Here is a 12,406-nt window from a genome sequence, read left to right on the forward strand (position 1 = left end):
ACTGAATAAGCCAAAATGATTCTTACATATGGGTTGAAGATTGTTATTTTATCAAACAAAAGCTGGGTTTTTGTTTTTAGTTATCATAAACTTTATAAGGCAAATCAATTTTAGTGCCACATAAATGTTGGGGAAGGGGAAAATAATACTTCAGAAGTTATTGACTAAAACCTCAGGCTAAGATTTCAAAACCACACATTTTAACAGGTATAATTTCTGTTGTCATATTGAATGAGATATATGAACTTTTTTAAATTTAGAATTTTTAAAGGCAAATTCCCTGGCAGTTTATGTTATGTTCTATTGATATTTCTATCCAAATTTGGAGTTAAACGTATGTGTAATTATTTCTGGATGTTGCAAAATTAGATCACTACTGTGGCAGTTTCCTAAGAAGAATAGCAAACTACCCACAGAAGAACTTATCTTCAAGTGTCAATGTGTTCATTAATTCCAAAGTCAACACAAATATACTACTGTGACATCACATTCATATTAACAAGGCAATGAGTAAATTATGAAATATTTCATAGTCTACCAGGGACCACAGTCTCTTACTGAGGTTTCTAATTTTATATGGCACATGAGATATGCACATTGAAATCCTTTGGTAAGCTATTGAAAGAAGAACATTAGCGCATGTTCTCTCTGCCATTCTTATGTCTTTGTTGGAAATATATTGCATTCATTTAAAAAAAAAAAGAGATTTTAAGAAATTTGAAACCCTTATTTGGCGATACTAATAACATTTGATGTTTTTAGCTAGAAACCATGTGGTAATATGGACTATAGATTATAACCAATTATATTATTATTAAGTTATTTACATGGTTTATAATTGAGCTGGTTGCTATTTCACTAGTTACCTTTTCAGTTACATTTTCTTTCTTTATTTCTCTTTTAAGCATTGCTACCCAAGAATTTGCAGGTAAATTAATGGGAGGTAAAATATGTATTAGTCCTGCTTATTTCAGTATGAAACTGTTTTCAGTAAAGTAATTGTAGGAAAAAAGATTTAAAATTAATAAATAAAAGAAGATTTGGGGACTATATTATGATTCCACTTATTTGAGATTACATTTGAGTAAAGTCATCTCTATATATAAAAGGATAATATGTAAAGTGTCCCCTTGGGAGTTAGACTGGGAGACCAGGCGTTCTATCACTTGCTATGACATGCGCTGACCACCAAGGGGGCAGCATGGAATGAAGGAAGGCACTGGCTGGTGGCCGGCAGCTGAGGAAGGGAGGCCCAGCTGGCAGCCAGAAGGCCCCAATCAGCTCTGATCTCTGGCCAGGCCTAGGGACCCTACCCGTGCATGAATTTAATGCACCAGGCCTCTAGTATCCTACCTAATAATAGACAAACATGGTAATTGACTGTACCTTCACTACACCTCCCATTGGATAATCAGCATGATATGCAAATTAACCGCCAACAAAGATGGTGGCTAATTTGCATACTGCAGGCAGGGCGGGACAGCGCAGCCGCCAGTGTGAGCTGCCATCCCGGGCTGCAGGCTGTCCCCAGAAGCCGGTGATCGGGGGGAGATGGGTGTCCCCTGCCCAGGCCTGACACCTCTGGTGGAGGCGTCAGGCCTGGGCAAGGGGCCAATCCAGCAATCGGAGGGTGATGGGGGTTGATGCCTCTGGCTGAAGTGTCAGGCCTGGGCAAGGGCAGAGCCGATGATCGGGGGGAGATGGGGGTCCCCTGCCCAGTCCTGAAGCCTGGACCAGAGACATCAAGCCTGGGCAGGGGGCAGAGCCAGCAATCAGAGGGGTCTGGGGGTCCCCTTCCCAGGCCTGATGCCTCTGGCCAAGGCGTCAGGCCAGGGCAAGGGGTCAATCTGGCGATTGGAGGGTGATGGGGGTCGACACCTCTGGCCGAGGCATCAGACCTGGGCCAGGGCAGAGCTGGTGATCCGGGGGAGATGGGGGTCCTCTGCCCAGGCCTGAAGCCTGGGCCAGAGGCATCAGGCCTGGGACGCGGGGTGTGGGAGGGGCGCGCAAGCCGGCGATTGGTGTGAACTACAGAGGAAACACCTTTTCTGACCGCTCATTGGTTAAGCTCCCTGCATGCCACTGGTAATATTCTTAGTAACTTGGGTAATAAGAATCCAAATAGGTGATCTAGGTTTTTCACCACACTCCTGGCAAAAAAAACGAAGGTCGGCTGCTGGAGGTCTAAGAAATGTCATATCCTACCCTAGCTGGTTTGGCTCAGTGGATAATGCCTTGGCCTGCTGATGGCAGGGTCTGAGTTTAATTCTGAGCAAGGGCATGTACCTAGTTTGCAGGCTCCTCCCTGGCCAGGGCCCAGGTCAGGGCTCATGCAGGAGGCAACCAATCAAAGTGTTCCTCTCACTTTGCTGTTTCTCTCTGTCTTTCCCGTTCTCTTCCACATTCTTTAAAAATCAATGGAAACATATCCTCAGGTGAGGATAAAAAAAATAAAGGAATTATTATTATATGAAAGACACATCTTGAAAATGCCTAAAGAAAGTTGTCATTGTTTCATGGTGAAGGGACTGGAGTCCATGTTGATGAAAAACCTTGCTGACTGCGGTGACTGGCAGTGGCTGTAGAAGCAGGGTGATGGGGCTGGTGCCTTCCCCTGATCAGCCTGGTCACCTCCCACAAAGGGAGGCCAGACTGCGGCTTAGGCCCTATCCCCAAGGGGAGCAGGGAGTGGGCCTAAGCCATCACTAGGCCATCCCCTGAGGGCTCCCAGTATGTGAGAGGGGGCAGGCTGGGCTGAGGGACCACCCCCCCCCAGTGCACGAATTTCGTGCACCAGGCCCCTAGTCTATATAGTAAAAGCCTAAGCAACCATTAAGGCGCAACAACCAGAATAATCAGTCGCTATGATGTGCACTGACCACCAGGGGGCAGATGCTTAACACAGGAGCTGCCCCCTGGTGGTCAGTGTGCTCCCACAGGGGGAGCGCTGCTCAGCCAGAAGCCGGGCTCACGTCTAGTGAGTACAGTGCCAGTGGCAGGAGCCTTTCCAACCTCCGTGGCAGCGCTAAGGAGTAGTGAGCCAAGCAGTAAGGAGCAGCGAGCAGGCGGGCAGTAAGGAGTGAGGGCTCCTGGACTGTGAGAGGGATGTCTGCCTGCCGGTTTAGGCCCACTCCCCTCAGGCAGACATCCCCTGAGGGGTCCCGGACTATGAGAGGGCACAGGCTCGCTGAGGGACCCCTGCTCCAGTGCACGGATTCTGTGCACCAGGCCTTTAGTTGTATTATATTTGTGCTAAGTCTCCAAAATAGGAACATTAAATATAAACATCTTTCTTGGTCCAGGTCATACCACTCACTATATTATTCCTAATCTATACATTGTTATGTTGATACCATTTCTAGCCCTATGTTTTTGCTTTCTTTTATATTTAAGAAATAAAAAGTTAGATTGTGGGGATTTTAAAGCTAGTCACAGATCTATCCCTAAATCCCTGTGGAACTTTAAGAAAAGCCACTTGAATTGCTGGGCCTTAACTTACTTATTTGTAAAATTTGCAAAATAACAGTCCCATCCAGTTTCTATATAGCAGTGGTTCTCATACTTGGCTTTATATAGGTATTACCTGGAGAATTTTTAAAATTACTGAGATTAGCATTATTCACAGTGGCCAAGACATGGAAACATCCAAAGTGTCTCTTGATAGGTGATTGGCTCAAGAAGATATATATACACAATGTACATATACACAATGGAATAGTACTCAGCCCATAAGTAAAGATGAAATACTGTTACTTGCAAAAACATGGATGAATCTTGAGAATAACATGCTAACCAAAATCAATCAGAAGGGAAAAGTCAAGAACTGTATTATTTCAGTTTTACATGTGACACGTAAAACTGAAAGCAACAAATGAATAAACAAAAACCCATAGACTTAGACAACATTATGGTAGTTGCCAGAGGGAAGGGAGGTGGAGTGATAATAAAGGGTACAGGGGATGAAATATATAGTGATGGAAGAAAATTTGACTTGGAGTGGTGAACACACAATGCAATATACAGATGATGTATTATAGAATTCTGCATTTGAAACCTATATAATCTTATTAACCAATGTCACTCCAATAAATTTAGTGTTTAAAAATTACTTTGCCTAGATGTCACCACCAAGTTTCTGTTTGGAGTGTAGCCTGGGCGTCGAGACTGTTAACAGCTCCCCAGGTGATTCTAATGTGCAGACAAGTTTGAAAATCAATGGTATATAGTACTATTTCAAGCACTTATTAGTTTTATTAAAGCTTAAGCTTTACCCAATACTTTGAACTTACCTCCTATACAGTTTAATCTACTCAAGGTGCAGTGTCATCATGAATTGTGCTGATAGGAAGGAGAAATTAAAAATTGATGTTTTGTAAACAAATTTTATTTTCATAGAGTTCTAACATGTCAGATCTAGAAGAGACTTGATAGATACATTCTATCATAGAGGTTTTCTTGTCTTTCTTTGAAAAAATGCTATAATCTGAGCCATGCCTATATACTGGGTTGAAATCCCCTTTTCTTTACTTCTTTTCCTAACAGTGCATTTCCTCATATTATTCACAGTGAATAACCTGCATGTGAGTGGTCTGCACTCCTATTTACCCCCATCTCAGGAATTCTATAGACTTATGGGGAGCTATTTTATTGTCTGTACTTCCTCTTTCCTTTACAGATGCTTTCATTCAAATATTACGCATAGTTTTTTTTTATTGGAAAATATAGATTTTTTTCAGTTCTTATAGATCTAAACAGCCACATGACTTAGACATTGATTTTGTTCACAGGAATATATGGGGGGAAATCCTCTTACTATAATTCTTGATTTTAAGAATTCTGTTTTATATATTCTGAGCCAAATGTTTATGAAAATATTTGTTTTAAAAAGTGGTGACTAGCCCTGGCTCAGTTGGTTGGGCATCCTTCCATGTACCAAAATGTTGCCAGTTCAATTCCCAGTCAGGGCACATGCCTGGGTTGTGGGCTCAATCCCCAATAGGGGTTGTGCAGGAAGCAGCTGATTGATGTTTCACCCTCACATCAATGTTTCTCTCTTGCCCTCTCCTCCCTTCCTCTCTCACTCAAGATAAAAGAAAAATAATCTTTTTTTAATCATGACTTACGTGCAGGAAAATCTAGTTTTCCTTTGTCCACCCTACTCTCTTTTTTAAAAAATACAATATGGTTTTATTTATTTCTGAGAGGAAGAGAGAGGGAGATAGAGAGAAAGATGGAAACATCAATGATGAAAGGGAATCATTGATCGGCTGCCTCCTGCACACCCACACTGGGGATCGAGCTTGCAACCTGGGCATACGCCCTGACTGGGAATCGAACCATGGCCTCCTAGTTCATAGGTCAATGCTCAACCATTGAGTCACACTGACCAGGCACACTCCCCTTTTTTGCTTTTGCAGGCCTTGCCCCCTATCAAGTAATTAGCTTTGACTACATGGCTAGTGTTATTCATGTAGGTTTCAGTTAAGCTAAAATCTGAATGCCTTGGGACCAAAACCAGTCTAAAAGATCACCAGACTGAAACATTATTTTTATTTAATTGGATATAAGTACACAAATGAACTATGCAGAATATCATTTTCAGTCCAAATAAAGCCCTAATCAGAACCCAAAATACTATATACCTGAGATTCTTCAGTGAGAGCAATCACAGCTTTTGAATAGCTTAAATAATGACATGTCAGAGGTAACATGTGAACTCATTATTTTGGTTGATTTTTCTTTGTTAAATGGCATTTAAATATATAAAATAAATATCAAAAATATAAGTCTTTGTTTCACTATGGTTGCAAATATCAAAAAAATTCTATATGTGACACGGCACCAGAGTTAAATTAGAGTTTTTCAAAATGCTGACACACAGAGCTCAAAATGTTCGCCATCACTGCACTATACAGATGATGTGTTATAGAAATGTACATTTGTAACCTATATAATTTTATTAACCAATGTCACCCCAATAAATTTAATTTTTAAAAATTCAAAAAAAAGAAAGGTCATTTGTGGGAAACTGTTTATTGCCTTCACTATCTGATAAGCGTAGACAGAGAACCCCCCGAATGCTGGGTGCCTTTGAAGCCCTAGCAAAGGTTGGAGCTAGGCATCACCTTTGTTTGTCCAGACAGAGGTAGCTGAAACAACTCCCCCATTTATTATTAGTAAATCCTTGCTGATGGGCTAGTCTGCCTGTTGCCAGGGGTCACCTGCCTAAGGGCTATGCTGTGAGTGTGTCCCAGGATCAATAAAAGCTTGGTGAGGCCTGAGCACGGGAGGAAGTCCTTCCCCTTGAGGTGGACTTGCCCGCCTGGTCCCCCAATATTTCCAATTATCTCTTGTCTTTTCATTTTCATTTGTGTGCGGCTCTGCTTCCAGTTTCTGAACTCTGACCCACGCAGGACGTGGGAAAGAAACACTCAACAGTCATTCTAGAATGAATTGGCATGGGAGGCTTCATGAAAGATGTGGGACTCAAGCTGTAATATGTCACTCTTCTCAAATCAGAGGAAAGCCTACAGAACCCGTCTACTTTTCTGACTTCATCTCCTACCACTGTCCCCTCACCCCTCCTCTGACTTTTTCATGTCCTTAAAAATATCAAGTATTTTCCTGTCTCATAAAATCTGTTTTTACTGTTCCCTGTGATTCAAGCGTCCTTTCCTATAATATCTATATACTCACTTCCTATAGGTCTCTGTTCTGTTCAATTTCTTAATATCTAGCGCCCTTCCCTAATCATGCTCTATATAAAAATATTAATTCATGCCTCATCCACTTCCTTTCCCCTAATGTGTTTTGGTCTTCATAGCAAGACTGTACCTGGTCCAGAGTAGATACTCAAGAAATATGTGTACAATGAGTGAATTCATTAAATATGAATAATGGCAGATTCTCCCATGCCAAGCAATGAGAAAAAGCTTGACTAAAGGAGCATGAGTACTGTTATCCCCATCTCCTTAGAATAGTGCCCACCTCATAGTAGGGACTTCATCAATCTATTTATATAATAGGCGAATATGCAAAGTGTCCCCACTGGAGTTCAACCAGGAGACCGGGAATTCTATCATTCACTATGATGTGCGCTGATCACCAGGGGGCAGCGCAGAAAGAAGAAAGACCCTGGCCGGCAGCTACCAGCCAAGGAAGGGGGGCCCTGGCTGGAAGCCGGAAGGCCACGATCGGCCATGATCACCAGCCAGGCGTAGGGACCCTACCCGTGCACAAATTTCGTGCACTGGGCATATAGTAGTAAATAAATAATGACGAAATAGAAGCAAAGGGAGACCAATATAATTAAAAGAAGCCTATAACCATCTTCGAAATGAATTCTTAAGGCAATTACTACATTCTTTGTATACTAATACATCTGGGTACATATAACATGTTTTATTTTCAATTCTGGCTATTACCAGCTTTCTCACTTTACATTCATTCCATGTATGGTAGGTCCTCGGGTTTGGTCAGAGATCCATTCCTATGGCGCAGCATAACGCGATTTTTGCCGTAAGTCAGAACCCACCTACATAAGCACCTGCGTCACTCACATGAAGCACATACACAGCAGTAATTAAGTGAAACAGTAAAAAAAAAAAAAAAAAATTAAAGGAGAGATAACAATTCCTGACCTTTACTTGTGGTAAATAAATAATAAAAAACATAAAGCACATATGTACATACGTCAAAATGACGGAACTTTATTTTTTTATAAATAAATGGGAGATGGCAATGTAACCACAAAACGACGTATGTTGAGTCCAACGTAACCCGAGGACTGTCTATATATTCTTTGTAGTTTAGAGATAGTTTCTGAAATTCTATATCCTAGCTGTACGTTAAGCCAGGTATTGTTTAAAACATAAATACATTTTTAAATTTATGTTTATTGTTGAAAGTATTACAGATGTCCCCATTTTCCTCCTTTTTACGCCCGTCACCCCGTCTCACCTCCTCCCCCCACAAGCTTTCACTGCAGTATTATCTGTGTCCATGGCGTATAAATTATTTGGTTAATCTCTTCCTGCCCCTCCTCCCCACTTGGCGGCTCTTTAATTTTCTGTCTTCATTTGCACTTAATCACTAATTCGTCCGCCCTGCACTCTACAATTATACTAATGATAACAGCAATCGTAACTAACATTTATGGACGTTTTGTGTTAGAAACTGTCCTGAAGGGTGTGGATATATTATCCGGTTTCAATCATAGTACAGGAAACCCATGTTATCACATTTATGTATATTAACCAACTCTAATTTACTTTCTGTTCCTAGTCCAAGGCCAAAGCCCCGAAAACACTGAGAAATGATTACTTGCACCCCGCTTCCAGTCACCTTCTCTTTTACATCGCGTCTGGGCTCCATCCTTTCTTGAAAAGTCACTGAGTGCTCCTCCCCCTCCTTCTTGTTAAACTTTGGCAACCATGGCAACCAGTGCTTTTCCTGGTGGTCCGCAGGTAACGCGGCCACCAGGGGTCAGAGGTCCCGCGACGTAACCACGCACGCGAAGCCTAGTGACCTGACCTCTAAGTAGAGAGCGCGCCTGCCAAGGGGCGGGGCCAAAGAGCCGACGTGTGCGCGCGCAGATTGTGACCGCGCGGGAGCTTTCGCCAGTCTGAGGGGGCGGAGTCGTGCCGTTCACTCGCTCGCTGGCTGGCGCGTCTTCTTTCTTCGCCTCTCAGTTTTGGACAGAGCAAATTAGGTTTTAGGAATGGCGAGTGCACCCGATTTCCTCACCATGCCAGGTGAGCAAGACCAGCCTCAGGCAGGCTCCTCGCATGCTGGGGCGGACCCGCAGCGTTCTGAGGTAAATTGTCCGTGGGCCCCGGGAGGAGCGAGACCTGAAGCCGGTGCCCTCGTGCCGAGGTCCTGGATCCAAACGGTTCTTGAGCAAGTAACAGGCTCACCTCTCCGGTGGATCACTCCCTCGGAGGTGGCTCCTGTCGCTGTGCTGGCCGTCCAGCGGTACCTGTCAGAAGAAGAGCCGGGAGACGTGATGCGCAGCCAATCCCGTTACCGCTATGACGTTACCGTTGCAGACGGGGTGTATCAGGAGAAGTGCTTTCTCCACCCCAGACTAAACTTTCTGGTGTCTAAGAATATCCTGAGAGCTGGCATCACAGTGAGCATTTTCAGAGTCTCGTGTCTGTACAACGAGAAAAGGTTAGGCCAGGGCATCCTCTGCATTGATGAGGTCGACTGTGGAGAGACCTTGGACCCCATTTCTTTAGCGACTCCCTTCAGAAATGGTGCGCACCGGGAGATACCCGAGAGGCCCCTACGGGGCGGGAAGAGCCATTACCTGGCCCTGTGGAATAACGAGGACCCGTACGGAGATATCTGGTTAACGAACAAGCAACCTGAGGAATACAATTTGGACCGTAAGTAATGGGAGGGAACCACGGGACGGGGTGTAAACATAGTTGTGGGGTGCTTATGTTAATGGGAGAGGAAGCGGGAAGGTCGGTACTGTTTATCGGGAGTGCTAGACCGCTTTTCCTCAGCGACGGACAGACGCTCGCTTAATGAAATTTGCACAGCCCTTGTCTTGCTTTGATTGTGTCAGTGGCTGTTCAGAAAGCGTCTGAGTAATCTTAATTTTTAAAAATTACATCTTAAACTAATCTGTCAAACCTAGTGGTGTTGCACTCAGTAGTCCTAAGTGTTCATTGTGCGTTTGACCAGTGGAATTGATCTTAACGCCATTACCGTTCCAGTTGTGGAAATAGCACTATGGTGATCAGAGTGTCTATTGATTTGAATTAGAAATAAAAAGTTGTAAATATTTGTGGTTTTAACCTTCATTCAAAAAAGAATGTTCTATGATTTTTCCTTAATAATTTACATGAATGAAATGCCATTTTATGTCTTTGAGTATAGCAGTTATGTAAACAATAGCTTTTCGAACTTGTGATTTTGTGGGAAGACTTGGAATTCTCATGTTTATGTTTCTTATGACCACGGGTAATGCTGATCTGAGAAGTTCAATTCTTCTGGGTCAGAAATAGGAAGTTAACTTGAAAATGTCAACTGGTCATCAGCAACTGCTCTAAAATATGTTTTATCTTAAAACAATGAAGTAAAGGGAATGATTATATTATGGGCATGTACATGTATGGAATGGGGAAGAAATAAAAATGGAAAAAAATACACGCAAAAGTGTTAGAGGGAGAAAGATGATAATTTCTACATTACTGCTTTTCAGGTGTTTGGGATTTTGTTTTACTTTTTGTGTTGTTTTTTTTTTACATTGGGCTCATAATACTAGACCATAGATAATCTTACTATGATGTGTAACAGCAACAAACTTGAAAGTAAAAAGATAACTGCTTCAAAAATGTGCAGTTCAAGTGATATCCAGTTGTAAGGGGGGGGGGGGATATTACAGAAATGGGTAGCCAATGATTATTTAAATAACTTAAGTTTTAAAGGCAAGATAGTAGTTTCAGAGATGAACTAATGGAAAGATTTTTTATCTCAGTGGTGCATTACTACTATAAGGGTTGATCATTTTTATTTTTAGAATTTAATCTATAAATGAAAAATGGTACTCTAGAAGAATTTAGGCAATAATAATTTGTAAAAATTGGATTTCACTTTTCTGATTATGAAAGTAATATACGTTCATTATTGAAACCGTATTTTTATTACAAAAGGCAATGTCCATGTGCTAAAAATCCAAAGGTTTAAAAAAGTACATTGTATTAAAAATTTAAGACCCACGTACAGTAAAATTTTGATGACAAAATCTAGAAGTAGGTATATTGGTGTTCTTTCAGGATTGCTGTATGTTTGCAGTTTTTAATAAAATGTTGGGGTGGAATGAAAGGCCCCTTTTACCTCCTTCTATGCCTTCAGCTTTCTGCTCAAAACTCCAAACTGTCCGCCATTTGGTTTGTAACTTTGAAAAAAATAATTATTTGGTGTCACATGATTTGCAATTTCCACTTATCTTAAACATTTTTAATGACATCTTCATACACTCTTCCGTGTTATGGATGTATGATGATTTATATACTCACTAGAGCCCCCATGCATGAAATTCGTGCAAGGGGCTCAGCCCTCGCAGCCCCGGTTGCCTTGGCTGGCCCTTGCAACCCCAGCTGGACGTCTGGAAGGTCATTCGGCTGTTCTATATAATACGTTGATTTATGATATATACACATAATCTATGACATATATAGGATTCCCATGTAATGAGTAATTTGTAATTTTAGGAAGTTGGTGTGCGTTTTTTTCAATTTTAGATCCAAGGCGGAACATCATTAAGATATACGCATATGTGCTCACTATGTTTAGTTATTTCTGTTGGATGGATGGATTCCTAAAGTGAAATTGCTTGTTTAAATATTTGGCCCTAGCTTGTTTGGCTTAGTGGATAGAGCGTCGGCTGTGGACTGAAGGGTTCAGGGTTCAATTCAGGTCAAGGGTACATGCCCTGGTTGTGGGCTCAATCCCCAGTAAGGGGTGTGCAAGAGGCAGCCAATCAATGATTCTCTCTCATCATCGATGTTTCTATCTCTCTCCCTCTCCTTTCCTCTCTGAAATCAATAAAAATATATTTAAAAAATAAATAAACATGTCTCTTGATAATTATAAAATATCAGCCTAAGAACTTTTCAAAGATACTTTTTTTTTTTACATTCTCTTTTTACAACCATTTTGCTATGGTTGCTTTCTTTTTGTTCACTTATATATCTGATATTTTAACCACTAAAATATAATTTTGAAATTACCACGAGATATTAAGTAGGATTTTTTCTTTTTTGTATTCTAGATACCAGAATAATTTCTCTTGCTCACCTTGAAAGGATCTGGACTAAGAGAACGTATTATCCTGCTTTGCTTGTGAGAATCATGCATAAATCAAGACTGAGATACTATGGAAAACCCAATAAAAAGATGATTGAGCCATACCAGGTATAAATAAGATAAGAGAGTACATGTTAATTTAACAGTTATAGATTATAACTTACAGACCTGACTCCATATTAGAATAATGTATGCTTAAATAACATTTTAACTTAAATTTAATAATTTTTAAAATGTACATAGATGTGTATTTGAAGGTATTTTTCTAATGTAATTTCTTATAAAAATAAATTTTTTTTGTGTTGACAACCTTGAATTCCTTGATCCAGCCGGTCTCCTTCACACCTTTTATTATTATTATTATTATTATTATTATTATTATTATTATTAGTTAAGGTATTACAAATGTGTCCTCATCTCCTTCACACCTTTTTATATATCTTCAACCTTTTCCTCTCTACTGTGCTTTCTATACCAGAATATAAATATACTTTAGTCTCCCATTTTAAAAAAGGAAAATAATTATCCTTTGACCTCAGATTCCTCTATTCCCTCTCTCCTCTTCAGGCAAGATCCTTGAAGAAGT

The 12,406-nt window shown here is 41.0% G+C and overlaps 1 protein-coding gene across 1 annotated transcript in view; it reads left to right on the top strand.

Annotated features, from left to right (window-relative positions):
* Positions 1–8,646: 8,646 nt before the first annotated feature.
* Positions 8,647–12,406, top strand: part of LOC308536251 (RPA-related protein RADX-like) — a 57,505-nt gene continuing 53,745 nt past the window's right edge. Inside the window, exons 1-2 of the mRNA XM_081115350.1 lie at positions 8,647–9,389; positions 11,786–11,928. Coding sequence (XP_080971476.1) covers positions 8,720–9,389; positions 11,786–11,928 — 813 coding nt within the window. The 5' untranslated portion in view covers positions 8,647–8,719. The remainder of the gene's footprint in view (positions 9,390–11,785; positions 11,929–12,406) is intronic.

This window comes from Myotis nattereri, assembly GCF_964212035.1.
Source record: "Myotis nattereri genome assembly, chromosome: X".
In the NCBI taxonomy this organism is placed as follows: domain Eukaryota; kingdom Metazoa; phylum Chordata; class Mammalia; order Chiroptera; family Vespertilionidae; genus Myotis; species Myotis nattereri.